Raw genomic sequence first — 26,340 nt, forward strand, 5'->3', positions numbered from 1 at the left:
GAGAATTGACGGTAGTAGTGTAACTATAAGATCAAGAAGTCCTGTAATGATTATTTTCACTAAAGTAATTACAGTGAAGGTACTGAGAAGATGTGGCATTGGAAATATTTTGGAGACAGAGATGATTGGATGTGCTGATGGATTGAATATGAGGTGAAAAAAAAAAGAGTCAAGGATGATTCCAATGCTTTTAGCTTGATTGGTTATTTTAAGGTTAAATTAATTAATCCATGCAAAACAGTTGGAACAGTGCCTGAAAAGTGCTCTGTGAGGGCCAGCTATCATAGTATTATTGGACAAGATGTGGTAGAAGGCAGTGTTAGCTTCATATTTTTTGCTTTTAGTCATTTTCAAAATAATCTGACAAAAGCTAGTACCCTCTGAAGTTTCCTTAGTACCTTCATCTCAGGTTGATTTCAGTATTCCAGGCAGTGTCATGAGTACAAGAATCCTCTTTATCCATAAGGAATAGTAATCACTATTTCATAGGACTTTTTTAAGTTACAAAGGGGCACATTTGCATGATTTATAGATGAGTGTTAAAGAATTGGTCACCAGCTTATGCCATAATTGAGAAGTGGTGGAACTTCTAAAAGGTAAGGTCTTGTGGGAGGCCTTCTGGTCATTGGGGGATATGCCCTCAAGGGAGGCAATGGGACCCAGATCTCTTCCTCTTTCTCCCTTTTGCATCCTGCCAATAAAGTGATTGGATTTGCCCCACTATATCTCCACACCCTGTCATGATGCGCTCCGCCCTTGCCACAGATCCAAAAGCAATAGGGTCAACAAAACATGGACTGAAACCTCCAAAACTGTGAGCCAAAATAAATATTTCCTGTATATACATTTGTTATCTCAGGTATTTTGTTTCAGTAATGGAATGCTGACGAACACAACAGATGCTCAGTAAAGGCTATCCCTGACCACCTTCTAGACTCTTGATTTTGAAATTTTCTGTGTCCCAGGAGCATCTGCATCACTTGGGAACTCTGTTAGAAAGTCAAAATTTGGGCCCCCACAGCAGAGCTACTAAATCAGAATTTGTGTTTTAATAAAATTTCCTAAGTGATTCTGTGTATATATTAACATGTAAAAAGCACTGCTCTAGAGTTTCAAGGTCATCTATTCTAAGAATCTCTTTAGGTTACAAAGGCTGAGAGAGAAAGACACTCACTTGATTTTTACACATGAAGTTAATTTTGCCAAGACTCCTAAATCCAAAGCCAGGGTTCTTTGGGCTGTCTGTAAGCCAGATCTGGGTAGCACAAGATGGAGAAAAAGCAAAGGGCCCCTCTTTTGTGAAAGAGTCTACTCTCTGGGAGATAAAGCTGAGTTTTCCACCTGTAACTCTTCATTTGCCTCCTCTGGGAAGAATTAATAGTTACACAGCACAACTATTTTCATTTTAATCTCACAGATATAAGGACCCTAAATTGCTTATGTGTGTGTGTGTGTTATTTATATCTAATAAACATGTGTATGTTATATTCTATGTCCCACTCATTGTTCTAATTTTCTTATATTTATTAACCCTATTTTTATATAAACTCATGCACTCCCCAAAATAATCCCAAGGAAGAGATTATTATTGTGTCCATTTTACAAATGAATATGTTAAGATACAACATGGTTAAGTAACTTGCTGGAGGTCACACAACAAGTAAGGAACAGACTTGAAATTACAACTCTGGCAATTCTCTTTCTATGCCTGAGCCCATAACAGCAGTCTAAGTGATGACCACATTCTGGTCTGATTTTTATTTTTTGATACTGGGGTTGAACCCATAGGTGATTAACCATTGAGCCTCATCCCTAGCCCTTTTTACTTTTTATTTTGAGATAGGGTCTCACTAAGTTGCTTAGAGCCTTTCTAAGTTCTCCTTTTTACTGCACCCCAGTGCCCTTCTACCCTATATCCCATAGTTTAGCGCTTTTTTGATTTTGTATCAAAGACTTAGTTTTCTTAAGCAATTTTTGTTTCACACAAAATTGACAGGAAGCTACAGAAATTTTCTATTTACTCCCTATCCCCACACAAGCATAGCTTCATGCATTTTATACTGCTTATTGTTCTCTGTGTCTAGTCTGTCCTGTCTAACCCCTCTTCAAGTTCTTCAAGGTCAGGGACAACATCCCAGGATTTCCCCACTGCTGCCAGCGAAATCATAAACTTATAAACTCCCAAAGGGTGATTATTAGAATGACCCTTAGAGACTAGGTAGTCCACCCTCTTCCCTGTACGGAGACCTAGGGCTCCACAAAGGCGAAGGGTGTGCAGAAATTCAGAGCCAAGTCCAGAAGTCAGTTTTCCTTAATTTTCAGTGGTCTTTCCCCAGCTTCATGTTACCTCTCCTCCTCCAGTCAAAAGTTTTCTGAAGCGTTCTTTTTTTTTTTTTTTTTTTTTTTTTTTTTTTTTTTTTTTTTTTAAGGCAGGATCAGAGCTAGGAAGTAGCTATTCCGTGTGTCTAAAAATCCTTACTTTTGCAACACTAAGTTTGCCTGTCAATCTCCAGCCTTGCTAACTCATGCACAAAACTTTAAAGAGCAGAGCTCCATTTAGCTGCCTCCAACCACTTGACCCTCCCTCCGTTCCCACAGACTGGGCTGAACCAAACTCCCTGGCCCTCTGCCTTCTCGCCCCCGCTTCGGTCCCAGGAGCTTTGCAACTCCAGCCCAATCAGTGGCTGGGTCACTGTTTACCCCCCAGACTCACAGTGTCCTTTTCAGGGGCGGGGTTTCTTTGCATAGCCACGCCTAGACACATCAGGTAATCCAATAGCTGCCCCGGAAACCTCACAGGGGCGGGGGAAGTAGGCTTAGCATGAAAGGAATAGAGGGTGGATTTGATCCGCTGTTGCTACACGTGGATATGAAATGAGTGGAGCGGAGCTTTGATAGCAACGGATTTCATCTACTGTGAGTGCGATATGCTTGCTGGGGACTGAGGGGCAGGGGCTGAGCGGAATGTTTGCTCTGTGTTGAGGTGCATATGTCTGGGAATTTCATTGTTGTGATGGTAAGACCCATCCTTCCGTTACTGGGCACGTGTGGGAGCACACCCTGGAGTGGCAGGCTGGCCGGAACCTGTGGCATTTAGATTTGGAAGTACAGGACCAGGTCAGGATTTCCCTCCTTGGGTGCTGCAAAGTCAGAATGGCTGGAAAGGCATCCCCTGGCTCTCTACCAGTTCATCCGTTTGTACAGGGAACACTATCTGAAGTGCCAGGAACCTAGGCTGATATTCTTACAGCCCTAGCGAACCAATACCCCGCTGTAAGAGCCTCCTTACTGGACCTGGATGGCCACTGGGAACATGCCCGGACTTGTCAAACTACCTTGAGCATCTGGGCTTGGGAGATAAGGAAGAGGAGGAGGCTGGGAGTTAGCAGAAGGGAGGAGGGGGTGGATCAGATATGTGCAGCATCCCTGAGGGAAGCTAAACTGCTGGCCCACCCACGTGGTCCCTGGGCAAGTCAGGGCTTGTGTAGAGAGCATGCTGGCTCTGTGTGGGGGCTTTCAGTCCACCCCCTCACCCGAGCGCCTGGGTTTCACTTGATCCCTCACTCCTGGAAGCTGAGCCCAGGGCAGTGATATTTTGATCCTGCCTCACCCCAAACACTGGCCAAAGCCCAGGCAGCTGTGAGAACTGGGGGGACAAGAAGAGACCCGCCAGAGAACAGGCTGGGAAAATAGACTGAAGGGTCTGATTTGGACAGGTGTTGGTAGCACTGGCCAATGTCATACAGGGTAGCGGGGGTGTGGACCATCTCCTCTAGATAACTCTCCTGACCTTTCCTTCACTTCAATATTCCTCCAATTTAACTTAACGACCTTATTAAGGACTTACTCTGGGCCATCAAGTTTGAGACAGTGAGAAGTGCAAAATCTAGGCTGTGGCCAATGGGGCTTGTCAGGCTCATCATGGGTACAAGAACCCAAGTAAATATAATAGAAGATAGATCTTTAAGGAGCAAAGTGCTCTGAGGTTCTCAAGTAAGGATCCTATCAACTTGAGTTAGAAAAAATCTGAGAACCTTTTGGATTGTTTTTTGAAATAATAACACCTGTCAGCACTCCAGAGGCAAACTCTTTGGATTCAGATTCCATCCCCACCATTTATTAACTGGTGTGCCCTTGAACAAACAGAATTACTTCCCCCTCTCTGAGCTTTAGTAAACTCCAGGCTAAAGTGGAGATAATAATAGCACCTACCTCATTGGGTTGTTGTGAGGATTAAATGAGATAATCCATGTAAAATACTTGCACATGCTTAGCACAGTGGCTGGCCCAAAATAAGCACTCAATAAATGTTAACTATTATTATTTAAGCTAGACCGTGGAGTACAGATAGGATTTCAACAGGTGGAGAATAGGAGAGAAGGCAGTTTAAGCAAAGAAAACAACAGGAACAACTGCTTGAAGACAGGGAAGCTTGGAGCACGTGAAAATAACACCAGCTGAGATGGATTTTAACTTACAATTAGGAGAAAAGTGGAAGTTAAAGTTGCCATGTTAGATTGGTGGTAAACCACAAAAGACTTTGGATATTTCAGTTTCAATTTGATTTGGCAGACAGTGGATAGCTATTAAGAGTTTCTGAGCTAAATAAACCCAGATATGTACTATAGGAAGAATAATCTTATGAACATAAGTCAGCCATATTGGAATAGAAGAAATCAAGAGGTGGATAAACTATATACAGAGAGGGGACAAGGCCTTGGAGCTGAGGTGGTGGCTGTGGGACTGGAAAGGAGGCAGTTCATTTAACAAGGTATCACATCAGTTGAGTCTTCAGAAATTTGAAGTTGATAAATTATATGGGCTTAAAAAAGAAGAGTGTGAGATTCACAATCTCTTGGATTCTGCTCTCTTCCCTGCTCTTTGAAAGAGCCCATTCCATTCAAGGAAAGCCTTGACTGTTAAAGGTTTTCCCTTTTGGTAATCTGGACTTGGTTTACCTATGACTTGACCCTAGATGTCCTAATTATTCTCTCTGGGACCACCCAGAGCAGTCTGCTCTTTATCTTCCTTGAGAGGTCTTCAAAGATCTGAGACCAGAGGCCAGATTACGTACATTTTCTGTCCCTAGGTCAAAACACTCAAATTGCTTCCATTTCTCACATGACATGGAGTCAAATCAGATATGTGTCTGAGGTTTTGAACTATTTAAATTGGGGTGGTAACACCTTCATAATGATGCGGAACACTGCGAAAGTAACATGATGGGTGAATGTGAGAAAAAAATGTTTATGTATTTTTTAAACCATAATCCCAATGACACCTCAACCCAACTAGGGAAGGCAGAGAAATGAAACTTGCCAGATGGTTAGTATGTGTCTGAGCCAAGATTGGAATCACTTTTTTTTTAACTTCAAGTTTGTTTGTTTGTTTTTTGATTTTCAGTAGCTATTTGGGTTTATGGTGACAGCTAAGCAATTAGATCAGCTCTGGCACTAGAGAAGGAGGCAAGAGGAAGTAAGATCCTCCAATCACCTTATGCCAGACATTCCTTTGAAAGTTCTCTTGAAACCATTCAGGGAACAAAGTTCCTAGACCCAGGGGAAAGGCCTGTGACTGGCCACATGACTCTCCTTTGATGTCTTATTGACCTGCTCCACTTGAATGCCTTCCGAAGATGGTGAGACATCTTTTGGAGCTATTTCTCAGAGCTAACGCTTAATTTTGAAGCAGAAGATATTTTTATTTGCTCTCTTTATGAAAATCCATGTATTTTCCCTTTGGGAGCTTAACAGGAAGGATATAGGTTATTCTTGCCATCAGTCTATAAAAGGACCGTAACTATTCTGTGCTCCTGGGAGATATGAAGATGGCCATAATGTGTCTTGGATTAGAGTTAACAGTATATATTCTCAATTTCCCCACCAGACATGATTTCCTACAGGTGGAAACCTCTGGTTTTCCCTCCTGTTACTAAGTTCTAATAGAATTCCTAGCATAGAAGGAACTTATCAAGTGAGTTTTGAGTGACTCAGAATCCATCCTGGAGTGTTAACAGGTATTATGTCCCCCAAGTATCCCCAAAAGTCATCATACCATTCTCACAAATAAAAGAATTGCCATGTAATATATGGTGGAATTAAGCAGTAACATGTCATTGCTTCCAGGAGGTTGTTAGTCACCATGGTGGATGAGCCAAAAGAGTGGGCAGCACTGCTTCCCTTCCATGAGCCACCTTTCCCTGACCCAGTCCACCCTTTGGATTTGTTCTGTTTAGGGTAAAATGAGCCAATGTTAGGTTGTGGGTGTGAAGACAAGAAGCTGAAGCCTTGGTAACATGGTCACTGAGTAATCAATCCAGAAGCTAGGCCCATTTCTCTCTTTATTTATGGGAAATAAACAAGCCACTGGGCCTGAACATGGAGACTTGAATTTAGTCCCAACTCTGCCACTAACCAACTATGTGGCTTTGGGAAAATTCTATTCCTTCTCTAAGCCTCAGTTTCTTCATCTGGACCATAAGGGAATTGAATTAGTTTACACTGAAGAATCCTTTCAGAATTCTGTGACTCTATATTTCTAATTGTTTAATAGTTTGAAAAGTTTAAACAGTTTTCAAAGAGAAGAAAAAATATATTAGAATGTGCTGTTTTGTGAGTACTGAGCTGCCTGTTACTAAAGGAGTTCAAGCAGAAATAGATGGAATTCCTTTACTGGGTGACAAGCAGCTGGGACTAAGATGAGTTTTAAACTCACTTTGACTCTAGATTGTCAGAGGCTGGAAATTATTTCAGAGAATGTGTATTTACATATGAAACAACAAGTTTCTTCTTTTCAGTTTCACCTTACCCTCTCAAACTCACTGTGTTGTATTTCTTTCTTCCTTTTCTTAGACTTCTTTTTAAAGGGCAATAAATATTTTGGCAGAAGTATCACATCCTGTACAAATAGGTCTCATTCTATGGGTTTATTCACCATGTCTTACCATAAGGATGTTTGTTGCCCTGGGTTTTATGCAAATACCCTCCTTCTTTAGGATGTTTCATTCCCTGGCCTATGAGGAAGGTATGGAATAAATGAATTTGGATTGTTAGGGGGGGAAAGGGATTGTTTTATTGCTATATTCAGAGAGATACAATTATTCTAGATTGTTTGGTAAATTAGACAGGGTGGAGACAATGTGGGGCAAGACCAAAAAATTAATAGAAATCAGAAATTAGAACACTCGACTGAATTTTGTCCAGTTCCCAGCTTTGCAAAGAAATGAATTCAAGTCCCAGCTGGGACAACTCAGCCAACAGCCTCCTTGGGAAGTTAATGAATCTCCATTCCCAGTACTGCTGGTGGAGTAACTAATTTTTGATGATACAATAATTTCATGGTGTCTTATGGTGGTCAGTACACAAATAAGTGACTCACTTTGGCTAGGGTGACAGTAAAGCAAAGTGGAGGCTTTGAGTTTTGGCTAAATGTTGGTCTGGCCTGAAGCTTGTCTCCAGTGCCCTTTGCTCCGAAGTTTTGGGTGGGATAATAACAACAATCATAGCAACTCCTCACATGTGTAACACAATCAGGAGTTTCCAGAGTACTCTCACATACATTATCTCATTTTTCCCTGGAACATCATCCAGGGTATTTTTGGTATCTTTGCTCCCACTAGGGAAGATTGTCTCAGCAATCATTAAAAGGATATTTCTCCTTATAATCAGCTCAAAATTTATTGGTCTTAATTTCATCCCATTTGTTTTGTTAATTATGTCTATATTTTCAGTTGCACAATTCTTTTTCCTCCTTTTAAAAAGTCTTTTTCACTCATTGCCAGACTCTAACCAAATATTTATATATATTTAGCTTTTACTTTTACTTAATTTACAGTGCTAAGCTCCATTTGTCTTTTGAGGTTTGTGCTTTCTTTGCAGTGTGTGTGTGTGTGTGTGTATTTTGAAAAAGAAGCACTTGACTCATATGGTTAGTATTTGCCTTTGGTGAGTGAAAATGGACAGTTCAATTGGTTATTAATTCTTTCTGTACTGTGACAACTTCTTTTAATATGATTATTTTTTTCTTTTCTCCCCCAGCTGGGACATTACTTCTCACTTTGTACACTGGAATAAAAGACACAGCAAACAGGTGAGGTTTCTTTAATTTTGCACCAGCTCCCTTCATTTACCCTTGTTGTTATGCTAATCCTGATTTAGCTGGACCAGATGTTACTATCACTAACAGTTAAAATTCTTCAGCCATTTTGGAAATAGAGAGTGAAACCTGTTAAAAACTGTAGTAACCACCTCTGAGTTATTTCTATTCCAGGCACATATTTTAGCATACTTGAACATAAAAATGCAATTTACTTTCATCACACACACACACATGAAGTAAACTTAAAATAACACATACCCAGTCCTGAACACTCCTCCACCTCCTTATATTCACAACAGCTAACACTATTTCTTACCCTAATTTCTTCAAAGTTTGTCATTTACTATCTTTACTATCCTGTCCCGTTTCTGTTCTTCTTCCCTGGCTTACCCTACTTGTTTACCAATGGTTGTTATTCCTCTTCTAGAATCAAATATGGGTGTCACTCAATGTTTTGTTCTTAGTGTTCTTCTTTATCTAACTGATCCTCTGCCACAATTTACGTAGGCCAGTGGTTCCTGTGTGTGTGCGGCTGGGGTTTGAACCCAGGGCTTTGTGCATGCAAGGCAAGCATTCTACCAACTGAGCTATATCCCAAGCCCAAAGCCAGTGGTTCTTAAACCCCAGAGGTTTTGATTTATTAAGTCTTGGAAACTGGTATTTTTTAAAAAGTCTCACAGAATTGATTTCTGATATGAAGTCATGAGCAAGCATGACTATTCTGGTCTTATACACATGACTTGTCTGTAACTCCAAACTATGTTCTATATACTTTTGTTGCCTGCTCTTGTCCTGGCCCTCTTATCTAAGGCTTGGATAGTAATCCTGTCAAACCATTATTTAAAGCACAATCAAATTAGTATTCAAAAATGAGGTTTTTTTGGCCCACACAAAATATCACTGAAGAAAAATGAAATTTCAGTGAAGGCTGGGAAGATCTCTATTCCCTATTTTAGCTCAGTACTACCTTGGAAAGCATGTCTCATTCATAGGCCCTAAATTATCTTTGAATACTTCTTACTAAATAAACTCAAAGTAATACTTTTTCTCTGAACCTCATCTTTTCTCTCTTTGTAAGTATGTTAATTGGTGATAATAATCCTTAGTTTCCTCCTTGGGTAATTGTGAAGGTCTGTTAAGTAAATCAATATGAAACCCCTCATGAACTATGAAATCTTTCACTCAGGCAGAAGATTGTGACCTTTATTCTGTAGATTTCCACCATTTGCTCATCAACCAATATTTATTTAGTGCTCTATATGCCATGTACTGTTCTAATCATCAAATATGAAGTAGTGAACATGGCAGGCATCCCATCTCATGGTGTTTACATTCTAGTTAGGGAAAGCATAGACAATAAAAATAATCAAAATATTTGACAGGCCAGAAGGTCATAAGTGCTATAGGGGATAATAAAACAGGAAAGGGGGATAACTAGTATGGTAGGAAGTTGCAATTTTAAAATAGTGGTCAGAAAAGCCTTACCAATATAATGTTACAAGGACAAAGAACTGAAGAGGTTGAGGGCACTGGTCATGGGCAAGGATATTCCTGGCTTGAGCAAGTGTGACGGGCCTAAGGTGAGAGCATTCCTAGGAAATTTGAAGAATAGGAAGATGGCCAGCATGCCTGCAGTGAAGAAAGTAAGGAGAGCAGGGGCCAAAGAAGTAATTGAGGAAGTTAAGGTAGGCAAATTGTCTAAGGCCTCAACATTCATTGGGGGCACTTGACTTTTATGAGTGGAAGCAGGAGTTGCTAATAGAATTAGAAGTTGGAGATGACATGATGTGGCACATTTTAAAATATTCATACCACCATCCCCTTTACCTTTCTTATTTTTCTTAGGACCCCCCCCCCGAAAAAAAAATGGGTATGACACAGGTTACTTCTCCATAGAATTCTTTCTGTTATATGGGGGATGTGTAAACCTTTTATGACTGCACCTTATATTCAGACAAACAGACATGGTCAGACCCAAAAGAGTCTCCTTATCAATATAATAGTTTCAACTTTAACTACACATGAGAATCACCTGGGGAGCTGTATAAATTCCAGATCTTCAGGTCACACTCCAGACTAATCACATCAGATTCTCAGGGTTGAGTCCCAAGTATAAGTATATTCTGGAGCTCCCAAGATACAGCCAATAGCAAGCACCACTGGTTTAAGAGATTGGCTAAGCAAGCTCCCTCATGTTACAAACAGGAACCTCAGACCTGGCATTGGGTAGTCATATGCTCCTGATGGCAGAGCTGGGCCTGGGACCATTCACCATACTGACTTGAAACAGGAAATATAAAATTCACAAACAGTGGGGCTGGAAGAAGATGTTTGGTAGTTTGGAAGTAGCTTATGAACAAGAGAAGGTTGGGATAGGAGTGACTGTTGGCCAACCCAGAAAGGGGAAGGCTGACAGCCACCAGTAAATGGTAAAGCAACATCTGGCTGATAGGCCCAATATCTGAAAATGATGAAGGCATTGTACTGATAAGAAATTTGATTTTCAAGAAAGGAGTATCCTCAAGGCCAGGTGGAGCAACTGCCTTGATTTTGCCAGTCCTGTGCATGTGGGTGGGTGAGTGGGCTCACAGGAGAGGAATGGGCAGGGCATGGACCAGCTGCTGTCTTCCTCACCCTTTCTAATCCCAGACCTTCTGCACTGTCCAGGCAAAGCAAATATCCTGAAGTCCTGAGTTCTTAATTTAGATTTGTCATCCTGTTCTGTCTACCCATCCTAGATAGAGAGGGCATGTTTCACTCCATAGGCATGTGTGCAAGTTGAGAAGAGCAGCAGCCGCAAGCTGTGGCCAGAGGCAGCTGCACCCCCAGCGCCTGAGCACCTCACATCCAGCAGAAACTTGGCCAGAAGCAATTATTCAGGGCACAATGAGCTAATGTGGGGATTATCATTAATGTCAGCCTCATTGCTTCTCCTCTTTCCTGTCTGCTACATTCTTACTCTTCTAGGTTATCTTTTGGGGAACCAGGACAGAGGTAATGGGCAGGGACAGCATCCACATGACAAAGGCCAAATAAAGATACACTAGTCATGTGGCCACTTGTCAGCTCTCCTGATATATATAATTAACCAGATAGGTTTGGATTAAACAAAACATTACACTTAAAGGCATATAAAAGAATATTCATTGCAGCTTTCATTTTTTCTTTTTCTTTTTCCTTTTTTTATATTTTGGGGCTAACTTAGATAAGGTGTATTGGAATAGTATAGGATAATTCACAATATTAAACAAAAAATGGAAGAACCATCATTTCTAAAAAATGAGATATAATTCACATATCACAAAAATTATCCTTTTTAAGTGTATAGAGTTTACTCAGTTTACTGAGTTTTGGTAATTCATACAACCATCATACAACCATTACTCCTCTGTAATCCCAGGTCATTTTATCACTACATAAGAAATTCACATCCATTAATCACTCATTCCTTCCTTCCTCCAACCCTTGGAAAACACTAAATCTGCTTCCTTTCTATGGATTGCCTATTCTGAACTTTTTATATAAATGAAATCATATAATATTTGCCCTTTTGTATATGACTTCTGTCATTAGCATAATGTTTTCAAGGTTCGTCCAAATTATTGCACCTATTAAGCACTTTATGTTTAGTTTAGTTTAGTCTAGTTTAGTTGTGTTGTATCAGGGAATGAACCCAGGGGTGCTTAACCACTGACCTACATCCCCATCCTTTTTTTTAGTTTTGAATTTGACACAGGGTCTCACTAAGTTGCTGAGGCTGGCTTTGAATTTTTGATCTTCCTGCCTCAGCCTCCTGAGCCTCAGGGATTATAGGCATGTGCTACTGTGCTTGGCTTTGTGGATTTTCACTTTTGCTGAATAATTTTTCATTGCATGGATAGACCAAGTTTTGTCTATCTGCTTATCATTTTAATTGACATTTGGGGTTTTTGTCTGCTTTTGTCTATTATGAATATTGCTTCTAGGAATATTCCTATATGAATTTAACATGTGCTTTCAATTCTTTGGGGTATATACCTAGGTATGGAATTGATGAGTCATGTAGTAACTCTATATTTAACACTTTGAGGAAGAAAAAAATATACATTTTCTAAAGGGGTAGCACCATGTTACATCTCACAAGCCTTATATCAGGGTGCCAATTTCTCTACATCCTTGACAACAACACTTCTTTGTCCAATCTTTTTATAGCCAGCCTAGTGCACATAAAGTGATACTTTCTTGCAGTTTTAATTTTTTAATCTTTATTTATTTATTTTTATGTGGTGCTGAGGTTGGAACCCAGGGCCTCATGTGTGTGAGGCAAGCACTCTACCACTGAGCCACAACCCTAGCCCTCTTGCAGTTTTAATTTGTATTCCCCTTATTATTAATGATACTGAGCACATTTTCATAGGCTCATTGGCATTTTTATATTTCTTGGATTAACATCTGTTTCAATACTTTACCCACTTTAAATTGTGTTGTCTGTGTTTTAGTTGTAAGTGTTCTTGGTATATTCTAGTTGCAAATCTCCTATCAGGTACAGGATTTGCAAATTTTTGTTTCCCATTGTGTGAGTTGTCTTCTAATTTCTTTTCACTTTTTAATTTTTTAAACATTTTATTAGTATTTTAATTAGAATGCATTAACTATAAATATTAATGATGTTCAGTGTGATATTTCAACACATGTAAACGGTGTCAGCTAATCAAATCCAGCCACTCATTATGTCATCTTCCCTCCTCGTTCCTAATCTCTTTATAGTGTCCTTTGAAGCAGAAAAGTTTTGAATTTTTGAATTCTAAATTTAAGCATAAATTTATTTTTCTTCTTTTTCTTGTGCTTTTGGTATTATAGCTAAGAAACTATTACCTAATCCAAGGTCATAAATATTTACACTTATATTTTCTTAGAAGAAAACAATTAAAAATTACAGAATTTTTTAATGTTTCTTACTAGAAAAGCTTTATAATCCAGAAATAAGGGTGTTTCTTGTACTATTTAATTTATATGGAGTTCAAGTTCAGGTAAAAATAATCATAGTGACAGAAACCCAGAGGAGTGATTACCTGGAGAATGGGGTTGACTGGAAAAGGGGCTTGAGGGTGGCTGGCTGAGATAATGAAAAGGTTCTGTATCTTTATCTGTGTAGTGTTTCCATGAGTATATGCATATGCAAAATTTTATCAGTTTGCTTCATATTTTATGGATATATGTGGTACATTAATAAAAAACAGTCCCAGTATGTGACCTACATGAGGTTTCTAGAGCACTTCCACATTACCCGTGATGTCCAAACTACTCTTAAACATTACACGGGTAAGATAGAAATATCCCCATTTTATGGATGAAGAAATTGATTGAGCTTCCCAAACTTCCGTGGGGAATTTCTGTTGAGGATAGTGTTGGAATTCCTATCATAAACCATAGACTTTTGTCCACTGCAACTATCTGGGCTTTGTTCATTATCTATACATTTCCTTTGTCTGTTCTTTTCTTGAGTTGTTGGCAAGTTAGAGGCAGTTTTTCAAGATGTAACCTGCAAACAGTACAGTTAAGTGAGTGGAAGTCTTCACAGAAGAACTCTAGAATGTATCATACTCAAAGGGAGGAGAAAATTGATGCCTGACCCTTACCTTATTTCCCTGCCCCACACTAATGTAGTGATAGAAATAATAGGAGAACAAAATCAGATGTCAGAGTTGGAGTGAAAAAAAATTTTGAGCCTCAGATTGTAGAAGTGGGAGGGATTGTTCTGTTGAAAATGATCTGCTGTTCAACAGAGTCTCTAATGACATCCTCACTTATCCATAAATCAAATTTTATTTCTTTTGCACTTTCATTTCAAAGGCAATTGTCTCAGAAAGGTTTTCAAACTTTTTTCAACCAAGTTCACCCTGTACAAAATATCTTGATCAAAAATATCCAGCAAATACTGAGAACAATGTTCCTTTTAGTCAAAGTGACTTAGGTAACTGAAGGTATTATGGGGAATCTTGTCCTTAAGCTTTAAGTCACTAATGGCAGCAGTTAGTAAGGAGGGAGATGCTGTAATGACACTAGTGTCTTAGGCATGGTCTTCATGCTCCAGCTTCCTGCTTTGTGCTGGAGTGGGTCAATGTAAAAGAAAGAGACCCGTTTCCCTTTTCTTCCCTACAAATCTGAAGAGAGGCCAGTGTACATTGCTCATAGTGTAACCCCACCCTTCTGAAGGGGATGGGGAAAAGGGCCCTTCTAAACCAGGGAGGATTAGGAAGAGAACCTACTAATTATCAATTGTCTCATAAGCACCAAGCCCTATACTAGGGCCTTTAACATACATTATTGCATTTAATCCTCTAAAATAATCTATAAGGAAGGTATTATTTTATTTTATTTTTTTACCTTTTGAAATTCTTTTTTTTATTTGTGGAAACTATTATTTTAGATTGCCATTTTTACAGATGAAGAAACTGATGCCATGAAAGACGGAATCATTTTTTGAGGACACATGACTACTAAATTGTAGAGTTGGAATTTAAACACAAGTCCGCATGTCACTAATTCAGATCTTTGCTTTTTTCTTTTGATAGAATTATTAATCATTGTTTGAAAATGATTAATTTTCAAATTATCTGTGAGAAAAATAATATAGGTGACTAAACACATGTGCATCTTTTACCATAGTCCTAGAAACAAAGCACATTGACAAGCTAACAAATAATAAGGACTGTTGAGGTACCACTCTTTCAGGTACTAGACATGAAATGGTCTCTACTCTGGGAATTTTATAGGTCTGTCTACAATGCCAACTTAGAAGTTTCTGGGATTTAGCTGCATCTTTGGTGATACTTTAGAAGAATACCTACCTACAGATACATGAGCAGCTGATTTTTCAAAACCTACTTATTCTTTGTTCTTTTTCTTAAAATGAAAAGGCAGTTACATTTGTTGCAAGATACTGCTGACCACTGGGGAAAACTTGATATAAAGTCTCACATTGTCCCATGATAGTGAAATTTAACCCTTATTAAGCAGTTTTACCCATATACTAACTTCTTCAGAATTGTCCAAGATCCATGTGATTTTATTCTCTTTAATAAAGGCAATTTCTTAAGCTTCTAACACAAGACAAATTAATTTATATGGTTTGAATTAATTGTTTGACAAAAAGGAGAGGGAAATAAGTCTTATTATTTATTCCCTAATTCCTTTGGGGATTTGGCAATAGGCCTACTTTGCCTAGGGAGAATCCCAAAACCAGGGTTATAGGTCTGTGTTAAGGTTCATGTTTATTAGGTAGGTAGGTCTCTTGAAACCAAACCAATAGTTTGCCCCAGACATTCCAAGGCCAGCAGCAGCTACCATGAAGATTTCAGATGCCTGTTTTGAGAGCTTATCTCAAAAAGTGGGTTGTTTTGGGGGCTCCTGCCAATATTTTCCTGATTTTCTGGACAAGAAAAGGATACAGGAGAGATTTCCAGACCAGTATGATGGCTTTATTCCCATGGTGCTGAAATACCTTGTCATAAGACTGTATGAGACCAATGATGATTTTTGTGCTCAATGAGAAAGGTGGGTAGTAAGGAGAGGGGAGCTTGCCTCCAGAGGCTAACACTATGGGCAAAGTTATCAAACAAAAACAGGAGAGGATATCTTGTGCAAAAATGGATTGGATTTTGTAGGCCAATTCCCTCTAAATGAAATAGTGGGAAAGAATAGCCCACTCTACATAGAGAAAAGTTTTACTGAAGCAAAAATGTTAGTCAGGATGTCTTACCCCTCCTCCATTGAAGACTCTTAGAGGAGTGTTGGCCTTTTTTAGGTACACATGTGCTGTCTTTTCTGATGAAGTACAAATTCAGGACTTTCAGTATTTGAGAAACCACCTGAAATTCACCATGGTATTCAATGAGTGCACAAAGGGACCTGAGAACACCTTGATCTTTAAGAAGGAAAATCCTCATTTATCAATAGTTTTAGCCACATTCATTAAAATTCCTCTTTGTAGAAGATTACCTGTCTGAATACTTACCTGTGTCTTATTTTGTATAGTTCTTTAAGGCCTTCAGGATATTTTGATGAACCTGAGCTCATTTAATCCCCTCAAGAGATATTTAATTGAGGTAAGGAATATACTGTGCCTTTTACTCAGATTAAGTAACTGAGGCCAGAAAAGATGAAATAATTCATTCAGATTATAGGTCGAAATGAAAGAGTCAAGTATGTTGATCGACCTTTTCACCTTGCTTGGGAATCTCCGTTTTAGTGCTAAATAAATTTAGCCCATGTCCTGGGAAACCTCTTAGTTCTGGGTAAACAAGGGTTATCCTTATCCTATAGACAAGATTAGAATCCATACATGTCAAATGTAAGTACAATTCAAGTGCTATTGCCCCAGGCCATCTCTCATCTCTCTTCTAACATATCTCTGTTAAAATAATGTTCTGTTCTCTCTACACCTTAGTATACAAGGATATTTGCATGATGGGTCATCTTCCCCTCCCTTTCTACTTAGGACAGGAGCAATGGCAGCTAATGGTCCTCAGAAGTACTGAAGACACTGTTGGCACAGGAGGATCATGTTTTAGGATTGCCATCCATAAAATAAAGATGACAATCCTTATACTGATTCACTCACAGGGATTAATGTACAGATTAAATAATAAAGTATAATAATAACAGATGTAAACACTTTCCATACTATTAAAACACACATCATAGATTACAGTGCTTATGTCCCCCTGCCCAGACATAAGCCCACTACTTGTGTTATTCTATTTATCAGTTCAGTTCTTGGTAACATCACAACTGTGAAACTCTGGGAAAGTTCTTTGGCCTCTGTGCCTCAATTTTCTCATCTGAAAAATAGAGAAAATAATGATCTCTTATACAATTACTTAAGAATTGAGCTATTACATATAAAGCATTTAGAAGATTTAGAGCTATATAAGCATTAGATGTTTTGTGCTGGCCTTCTTAGCCCCTCTAACTAAGAACATGAGATTAGATAACCCAGAAGTCAAGCATCATGGAAGCCACAACTTATCTTGCTATTCCTTCCCATTATCTTCCTAGTTCTTGTGTTCTGTACCTACAGCCTTCTTACCATGGATTGCCAAGAAAATGAGTACCAGGACCAATGGGGACGGTGTGTTACATGCCAACAGTGTGGTCCTGGACAAGAGCTCTCCAAGGTAAGTCCTCCAAATTACTATACTGTTTTTTGACATCTTAGTAATCAGTCTCTCAACTTAGAGGGACCAAGATTAGGAGAGTCATTCCCAGCTATGACTGATCCAGTTCAGCAGATAAGACATGGAATCCAGAGAGTATGCATTAGTAGTCATTGTTTAGCAGGAAGTTAGCTAGAGGATCAGGTTACATGAGATAACAAGGTATATCTCAACATGAGATATGGAATGCAGAGGCTCAGGAGGATCCTTAAGCATTAGAGAAATCTGTCAACTAAAGATAGAACTACCTACTTGGTATTTAGGAGCCAGATATTAGGTCTTGGGGATGGAAGTAGAAAGAAGAACCACAAAGGCTAAAGTGTATCCTCTGTCTAGAGGGTCTGGGTTACTGAGAAGGCTACACAAAAGAGGATTCAGGATTGAGGAACCAGAAAAACTCTAGCATTCCAAATAGAGGTAAGATCAGAACAAAATGGCCAGCAAAGCAGAGATGATAAGTGCAAGGATGGAGTTGCTCAATTGTTCCTGCTGTAGGTCTCTTGTTGGTACCTGAACTAGGGGTGATATTAAATTTGGGCTTCAGCTAGAGACTGGGAGAAAATAGCCAGCAGTTTTTCTAGACTCACATTTTGTTTTATGCAAACATGGTTGTTGGCACCATGGATATGTACAATAGACAAATGTGTTTTCTCTTATGAACCTTGGATTTGTATTAGTGATACAAATAAAATTGAGATATATATATATATATATATATATATATATATATATATATATATAGATATATATAGATAAATAAAGAATATAGACCTGAATCTATGGCAAGAATTAAAGTAGGATGATTTAATACTGAGTGACTAGGTGGCCAGGGAAGGACTCCCTAAGCCTATGCTTTCTGGTAAGAGGATATGGCTAGTGTAGTCCTAAGATGAAAATGAACAGGGTATGTTCAGGGAAGAAGGTTTATGCATCCATTGTATGGTGAGTGAGAGGGACAGTTGTATATAGTGAGAGAGGGGGACATATTAGTGAGAACATGTGGGGACCTGAAGTCTATGATGAGAAATTATCTTTTTTCCTAAGTGCACTAAGAACGCTTTGGAGGGTTCTGAATAGGAGAGTAGCATCATCCTATGTCTGAAAGAAAATAAAGTGATTATATAGCCCACATTCTTCCAACCTCTGTACTTAAAAAAAATGAAGAGAATAAGGCCCAGGTATATCAAGGGTATAAACATTAATTCTAACTTTATTTATTTTTATTATTAGAGATTTTCAGTTAAACACATTAGTTTGGTTCATTTTTACAAAATCATATATGTAAGGTTTTTTATTTCAATCCCTATTCCATACTATATTTTCTTCTCCTCCTCCCTACCCCTACTGTATTTCCTCTGCTCTAACAGACTTCCTTTCACTCATTTTTTTTATTGATACTTTCTACATATATGAAATTCTCTTTGGTACATTTATGTATGTATAAAATGTAATTTTGTTAAAATCATTCGATATTTCCACCACTTTCCTTTTCTTCCTCCTTCCCTCTCTTTACATATAAGATTGTATCCCACAGTGGATGCCCCCATAGTCAATAAAGGGATTCAAGGACCAAGGAAAGTCCACCAGAAGTTAGGACATGCTGGATATTAGAATGGATTCAATGGAAGAAGCTGCTTGCCTTGACAAAAATCTATTTCAAATACCTTCAAAAACTCATGATAAAAAGCCTTACAAATTTTGATGTCATGTACATGACCATTAATTTAAAAGCCATCCATATTTACAAAGCTGAACTTCTTTAAGGGAAAAAATATATCTGTCAAACTGCTCTTACCAAGCGCTTAGAAAAGAAGCCCACCATGAAATGTACATTTGATTCAGCACCTCTATGACATTTACTTCAGCAGCACAAGAAAGCTTATAGAAGAAGAATGAATTGTAATTTAAATACTCCACTAAAAGCTTTATATATAAATAGCTTCTACCTATCTAGTAGTTTGTACTGTCTAAGGAGCTCTCATGTGCATTACCTTATTTGCTTTTACAACAGTCCAATCAAGAAGGTATTATGAGCCCCATTTTATAGATGAGACCACCAACATTCAAAGAGGTTGTGTGACTTGTCCAAAATCACAATGGTACAGCAAAAATAAAAATATAAACTTTGGAGCCAGATACACCTGAGCTTGAGTCCCATCTTTGCTGTGGGCAAATGATTTTGCCTATGAACAAAATAGGGTGTTCTAAGTTGAAATAGTATATTTATCAAAAGAAAACTTACAAATGGACAATAGATATATAAAAATGCTCAACATAGGCTGTAGTTGGAGCTCAGTGATAGAGCACTTGCCTTTCAAGTGTGAGGCACTGGGTTTGATCCTGGGACCACATAAAAACAAATAAAGGCATTGAGTGCATATATACAACTAATTTTTTTAAAGGCTCAACATCACTAATCATTAGGGAAATGTAAATCAAAAATATGGTGAGATACACTATCTCAGTAAGAATGGCTATTATCAAAATGACTCAAGAAGCTGGGCATGGTGGTGCACGGTTGTAATTCCCCAACTCTGGAGGCTGAGGCAGGAGGATCATGAGTTCAAAGCCAGCCTCAGCAACTTAGCGAGGCCCTTAGCAACTCAGTGAGTTCCTGTCTCTAAAATGAAATACAAAATAAGGCTGGGGATGTGACCCAGTGGTTAAGTGCCCTTGGGTTCAATCCCTGGTAACCCCCCCACCCAAAAAAAAAGACTCAAGATAGAAAGTGCTGGCAATAATGTGAAGAAAAGAGGACCTTGCACACTGCTGTTAGGAATGTATATTAGTACAGTTTGAAATTTCTCACAAATGGAAAAATAGAACTAGCATATGATCCAACTACTGGCTATATATTCAAAAGAAATAAAATCAGTATGGTGAAAAGGTATCTGCACTTCAATGTTTACTGTAGCACTATGCACAATAGACAAGAAATTGGAAACAACCTAAGTGTCCATCATCTGATGACCAGATAAAGAAAACATGCTACATATAAAAAATAGAATAATATTAGACAATAAAAAAGAATGAAGCCAGGCATGGTGGTGCACACCTGTAATCCCAGCAATTTGAGAAGCTGAAGCAGGAGGATTACAAGTTCAAAGCCAGCCTCAGCAACTTAATGAGGCCCTAAGTAACCCAGTGAGACCTTGTCTCTAAATAAAATTTAAAAAAGGGCTAGGGATGTAGCTCAGTGTTTGAGTGCCCCTGAGTTCAATCCCTAGTGCCTATATATATATATATATATATATATATATATATATATATATATGAAATCCTTTCATTTGTGTCAACATGGATGGACCTGGAGATAATTGTGTCATGTGAAATAAGTCAGGCACAGAAACACACTACCACTTGATCTCACTCATATGTGAAAATTTTTTTATCTAAAAAATTTGATCTCATAGAAACTGATAGTAAAATGGTGGTTACCAGAGACTGGGGAAAATAGGAAAAGGGAGGGAAGCGGAAAGGTTGACCAATGGTTGTTTGCTAAGTTACAGTTAGATAAGAGCAAGAAGTTCTGCTGTGCTATTGTGCAGTAAATGATTATAGATAATAATATATTGTACACTTCAAAAGCTAGAATAAAGGATTTTGAATGTTTTCATCGTAAAGAAGTGATAAATGTTTGAGGAGATACATATGTTTAATGGATTTAAACAGTATACAATGTATCAGACAATAGTGTGCTACCCCATTAATATGTACAATGTTTATATTTTATGTGCTATTCAAAAATGAACTTAATGAGAAAAATTGGAAACAAACTTTTTATCAATATTTTTTACCAATATTTTTATCAATATATTTAGAGTGAAAAAATATGACATAAAGCTTCACACAATCTTAAAATAAGCACATATGTAGGTAGTCTGGAGACAGGCATCCTTTTGGTTTGTTGGGCAGATCAACCATGCTATCAAGGATTCAGTCTCTTTTCATTCATATTGGGTACCTTCCTGTTTTGTCCTTATGTTTGTGACATCATGGTTGCCACAACTCAAAGCATAACATCTTCACACCATAATCAAAGTCAGGAAGCAGGGATGGGGGGTCAAAATAGCTTGCCTTTATTTTCTGATTTCCCATTTTATCTTATGGTCCAGACCTTGGTGATACAGCTATCCCTAGCTAAAAGCCAAGACTGGGAAATGAGTATCAGTCCAACAAGAATGGGATAACCATGATTGACGAAGAAAGTTAAAAATTCCTTATTAAGGCTGGTCATCCTGCTATTTAGCATGAAATTGTTGTTCTGTTACGAAGGAGGAAGGTGACCAATGCTATTTGGATAAATAGCTAGAAGCATCTGAGATGAAGTTTTTTTCAGATACCTTTATTTATTTTAATATTTCACTTATGAATTATAAATATCACAGTAAATAAATCATTTCAGAAAATTAACACTGTCTCCTCAGGACATTTTCTAGAAGTTTAATTTCCAAGCTAAATACAATTTTAAGATTTTTGAGATATATTAGCAGATAACACTTCTGAAGTTTTTTACTAATTTCCATTACAATTGCATTTATTTTCAACAGTGCATAGAATTCCCATGTCCCAGAAGCCTAACCACAAATGAATAATGCATGTTCCCATTGTCTATTAATTTTATGCCTTCCTCTGTAATATTAAATTACTAATTTATGAGGACTTTATGAGAATTTTCTTTTTACTTTTTATATTTGATAGGGAAATATCCCAACATTTTTTGTTTGTTTGTCCATTTGCATTTCCAATTTTGTGAACTGTTTCTGATTGCTTCTTTTTCTATTCTGAATATTCATTGCTTATTGTTCATTCCCTACTCATGTAAGGCACCTGAATAGACAGACATATTGCAGAGTATTTTTAAAGTCCTTTTTATAATATAAATATGAATATATTTAAAATCAGAAATGATTTTGAATTTTGTTTCATTCTACCATTATCTATGGATTTTTAATATAATTTTCCCTTTGTCATTTTAGATAACATAAAAATCAATACCCAAAATGAAAATGCTATGCATTCCCAAGATAAACCATTCTTTTTAAATATGTTTTTAGTTGTATATGGACACAATACCTTTATTTTATTTATTTTGATGTAGTGCTGAGGATCAAACCTAGTGCCTCACATGTGCTAGTCAAGCACTCTATACCACTGAGCTACAACCCCAGTCCCCCAAGGTAAAACTTTTTTTTTTTTTTTTTTTTTTGGTGGTGCTGGAGATTGAACCCAGAGCCTTGTGCATGCTAGACAAGCACTCTATCAACTGAGCTAGATCCCCAGCCCCAATAAACCATTCTTAATTATAATTAAGTATTCTTTTTTTTACATTGTATAAGTTATTTTTTGACAATAACTATTGTTTTACTACTGTCAGCAACATTTCCTATCAATGTAATGCTAGCATTACAAAATTTTAAAAAATCAGTGATTTCTGGTTGTAAAACTGATTAATAGCAAAAGCATTTGGGGGTCTTGATCTAATTAGGGCAGAAGAGTCTCAATAATATTTTCATAATTTGCTTCTTTTTAATTTATTAAGAAATTATTTATCCACCTATTCAAGAAATGATTGTTGAAGGCAATTTAATAGTCTGGTTTTATCCATTATGTTAATCACTGCCTTCAACTGGTTTACTTAGATGATTGATATGTAAGATAATTACTGATATTTTGGAGTTTAAGTCTGCCCTATTATTGTTTGTTTTTCTCTCTGCCCCTTGGTCCCCTCTTTGTCTTTTCTTGCTTTCCTGCAGGTTACATGGACATTTTTTTTAGAATCCCATCTTTATTTATTTGTAGTTTTTGGTATATTTTTGTATTATATTCTTAGATGTAGTTTTGAATATTACAGTATTCACATTTGACTTTTCAGGATTTACTGGTTTCAGTTTTTTATTGTTTGGGGTGAAGTATGGATATATCCCTTCCATCTAGTTTCTTTTACTTTTGCAGCTTTAAATATCATTTTAAGAGTATAAGACATAAGGGCTGGGATTGTGGCTTAGCGGTAGAGCGCTCACCTAGCACGGGCGGGACCCAGGTTCCATCCTCAGCACCACATAAAAAAAAAAAATAAAGGCATTGTGTTGTGTCCATCTACACCTAAAAAGTAAATATTTTTTAAAAAAGAGTATAAGACATAATATTTTGTTATATTCATTTTAATAATCAAATATGATTTGTAAAATTCATGAAAGGGACAGTTCATTTTATATCCATATTTTTGTATTTCCCTTGTTCTTTCTTTTTTCCTGATGCACCATGATTCCCTATTCTATTATTTATTTCTGCTTGAAGAACTCCCTTTAGCTATTATTTCAGGGTAGGTCTACCAACAACATATTCTTTTAGTTTTTCTTTGCTGAGAATATCTTTGTTTCTCTTGTCCTGAAATATACTTTATCTGGATATAGAATTTGCAGTAGACAGGTTTTTTTTTCTTTTTTCAGCACTTAAAAATGTGGTGCTTGCTTCTGGCATTCGGCTTTTGATAGAAATCCACTGTCATTTGAATTGGTTTTCTTCTATAGGTAATGTCATCTCTTTCTGGCTATTTATAAGATTTTGTCTTTTGTTTTTGTAAGTGTCATTATGATGTATATTTCTTTGCACTTACTGTATTTGTGATTTGCTCCATCCTCTTGAGTCTGTATGTCTTTGGACAAATTTATAAAGATTTCAACTTTCATTTCTTTGAAAAATTGTTCAGACACATTTTTTTTTCAAGAGACTCTGATGATATGATTGTTTGATCTTTTCCATAGTCCCACAGTTCCCCAAAGCATTGCTCATTTTATTTTTATTCTACTTTCTCCCTGTTCAGATTGTGTAAATTCTATTGTTCTGTCCTCAAATTCACTGATTCTATCATCTATCATCTCTTCTCTAATATTGAGAACAAGCAGTAAGTTTTCATCATAACTTTTGGTTTTTTGCTAGCTGTTCTAATTTTTCTTTTGGTTAAAAAATTTGTGATTGCATGTGAAAGCATTTTGGTTATGGATGCTTTAAAATTCTTGTGAGGATTTTGGTGTCAATTGACTGTCTTTTCTCTCTCATGTTGTGAGTGGCTTTCCTGATTATTTTTATGATGGGTATAATATTTTTCCATTGTATCCTGAGTATTTGGTCAATTACTTTATGCTAGGAAATTCAAAGTTTTATTAAATCCTATGTTTTATCAATCATCATTTAGGTTTAACACGCAGGTCCTGGCCTTCTTTTGTTGGTGGCAAGCCTAAAGACAATTTGAGTTTTAGAGACTTTGTGATACAATTTTTGATTTGGGTGGTGCATCTAGTGTTGCTGGGGCTCCCTCTGTTCTTTGCTGAGGGTTTACCTTGGCCAAGTCTCCTGATTCATTTAGATTTAAGGAAAGAAATCTCTAAGTTGTAAGGGGGAAGAATACTTCCCAGACTTCTAGTTATAGTAGTAGGATACAATGTGCCAGTGTAACCCAGTCACCAGACAATGCAGTAGTCTTAAGACTCATAGGACAAAGAGGTTTCTTGGGCAGGGTACTTAATTAACTGTGGCAAAGTCACTCTTGTGAGTGCTCTGTGAAGCCTTGTATCTCTGGTTGTGGATGTGCGTGCAGTCTCAGGCCCACAGGGAAAGGGTTTCATAGGCTTGCCAATTGTTCTGACAAAACCATTTGCACCTCAAGTTTTATTATTTGTAAAATAGGGTTGGTAATGCAACCTTAGAAGATTTATGGAGTACATAAGTCCATGAGAATAGGGATTTTTATGTGATTGGTTCAATCATTTAGTCACACTATCTAGAATAGCATCTTAGCATATAGTAGTCACTTAATGAATGCTTCATGAATTAATATAACAAAGGGGAGTGTCAATTAATCAATCAATTTATTAGCTAATTCTTAGTAATATAAGCTAGCCACCACCATTCCCTTTTCTTTTTTTTTTTTTTTAAAGAGAGAGAGAGAATTTTTAATATTTATTTTTTAGTTTTCGGCGGACACAACATCTTTGTTTGTATGTGGTGCTGAGGATCAAACCTGGGCTGCACTCATGCCAGGCGAGCGCACTACCGCTTGAGCCACATCCCCAGCCCCAACATTCCCTTTTCTAGCAAGTGAATGAGTAAGGAGTCAGGCTCAAGTCTTCTGATTCTAGTACACCAGATACTGCAAAACTTGGCTTTCCATAAGAACAATAGTTCATTCATTCATTAAGGATTTACTATGTGCTAGGCCTGGTGACAAATACTGCATACACACATATTTAAGATATATATATATATATATATATATATATATATATATATATATATATATATACACACACACACACACACACACACACACTCATGAACATATTCATTTTAGATTAATTTTTTGCATTCAGTTTTAAAATTTTAAGGATTGCTTTATTTTCAATTTAATCTTTTATACTTAATGTAAAATATTTGCAATCTCTAAAATTCAATTCTATAAAATAAAGTGCATATCAATGAAGGTCTCATTGTCCCATTCAACATATTTATCTCTTTGCCTTGTAGGTAATTCTCCTCCCTGTTTTCTTTTTTTGTTTGAGATTGGTGCTTTATCGTTCTATTGTTTGTGTGTATGTATATGTGTGTGTGTTTACATGCATGTGTCTGTGTGTGTGAAATTGGGACAGCCTACTCCTTTCCTGGATGAAAGCGTACTTGATTTCACTTACTATGTCTATTATATCTTTCCATTGTAGATAGTCCTCATTCCTTTTTATAGCTACAAAATACATCATTATATGTATTCCACAGTTTATTTAATTAAATTATTTTTTATTGTAACAAAATTTTTATTTTGGGATAATTGTAGACTCACATACAATTATAAGAAATAATAGATATCTTATGTATACTTTTCAATTTTCCCCTCTGGTATCATATTATATAACTAGATTACAATACCACAACCAGGATATTGATATAGATAGTCAAAATACAAAACATTTCTATATGACAAAGTTACCTCATGTCGTCTTTTTATAGCCACACCCATGTTCCCTAACTTCCATCTCCTCATCATTAACCA

General features: G+C 37.3%; 1 protein-coding gene across 1 annotated transcript in view; it reads left to right on the forward strand.

Annotated features, from left to right (window-relative positions):
• Positions 1–2,809: 2,809 nt before the first annotated feature.
• The window catches only part of Eda2r (ectodysplasin A2 receptor), a 33,855-nt gene continuing 10,324 nt past the window's right edge, over positions 2,810–26,340 (forward strand). Inside the window, exons 1-3 of the mRNA XM_046440334.2 lie at positions 2,810–2,916; positions 8,037–8,088; positions 17,159–17,255. Coding sequence (XP_046296290.1) covers positions 17,169–17,255 — 87 coding nt within the window. The 5' untranslated portion in view covers positions 2,810–2,916; positions 8,037–8,088; positions 17,159–17,168. The remainder of the gene's footprint in view (positions 2,917–8,036; positions 8,089–17,158; positions 17,256–26,340) is intronic.

Source organism: Marmota monax, unplaced genomic scaffold, assembly GCF_021218885.2.
Source record: "Marmota monax isolate L192 unplaced genomic scaffold, Marmota_monax_Labrador192_F-V1.1 WCK01_AAM20220418_F8-fsc00134, whole genome shotgun sequence".
Taxonomy (NCBI): domain Eukaryota; kingdom Metazoa; phylum Chordata; class Mammalia; order Rodentia; family Sciuridae; genus Marmota; species Marmota monax.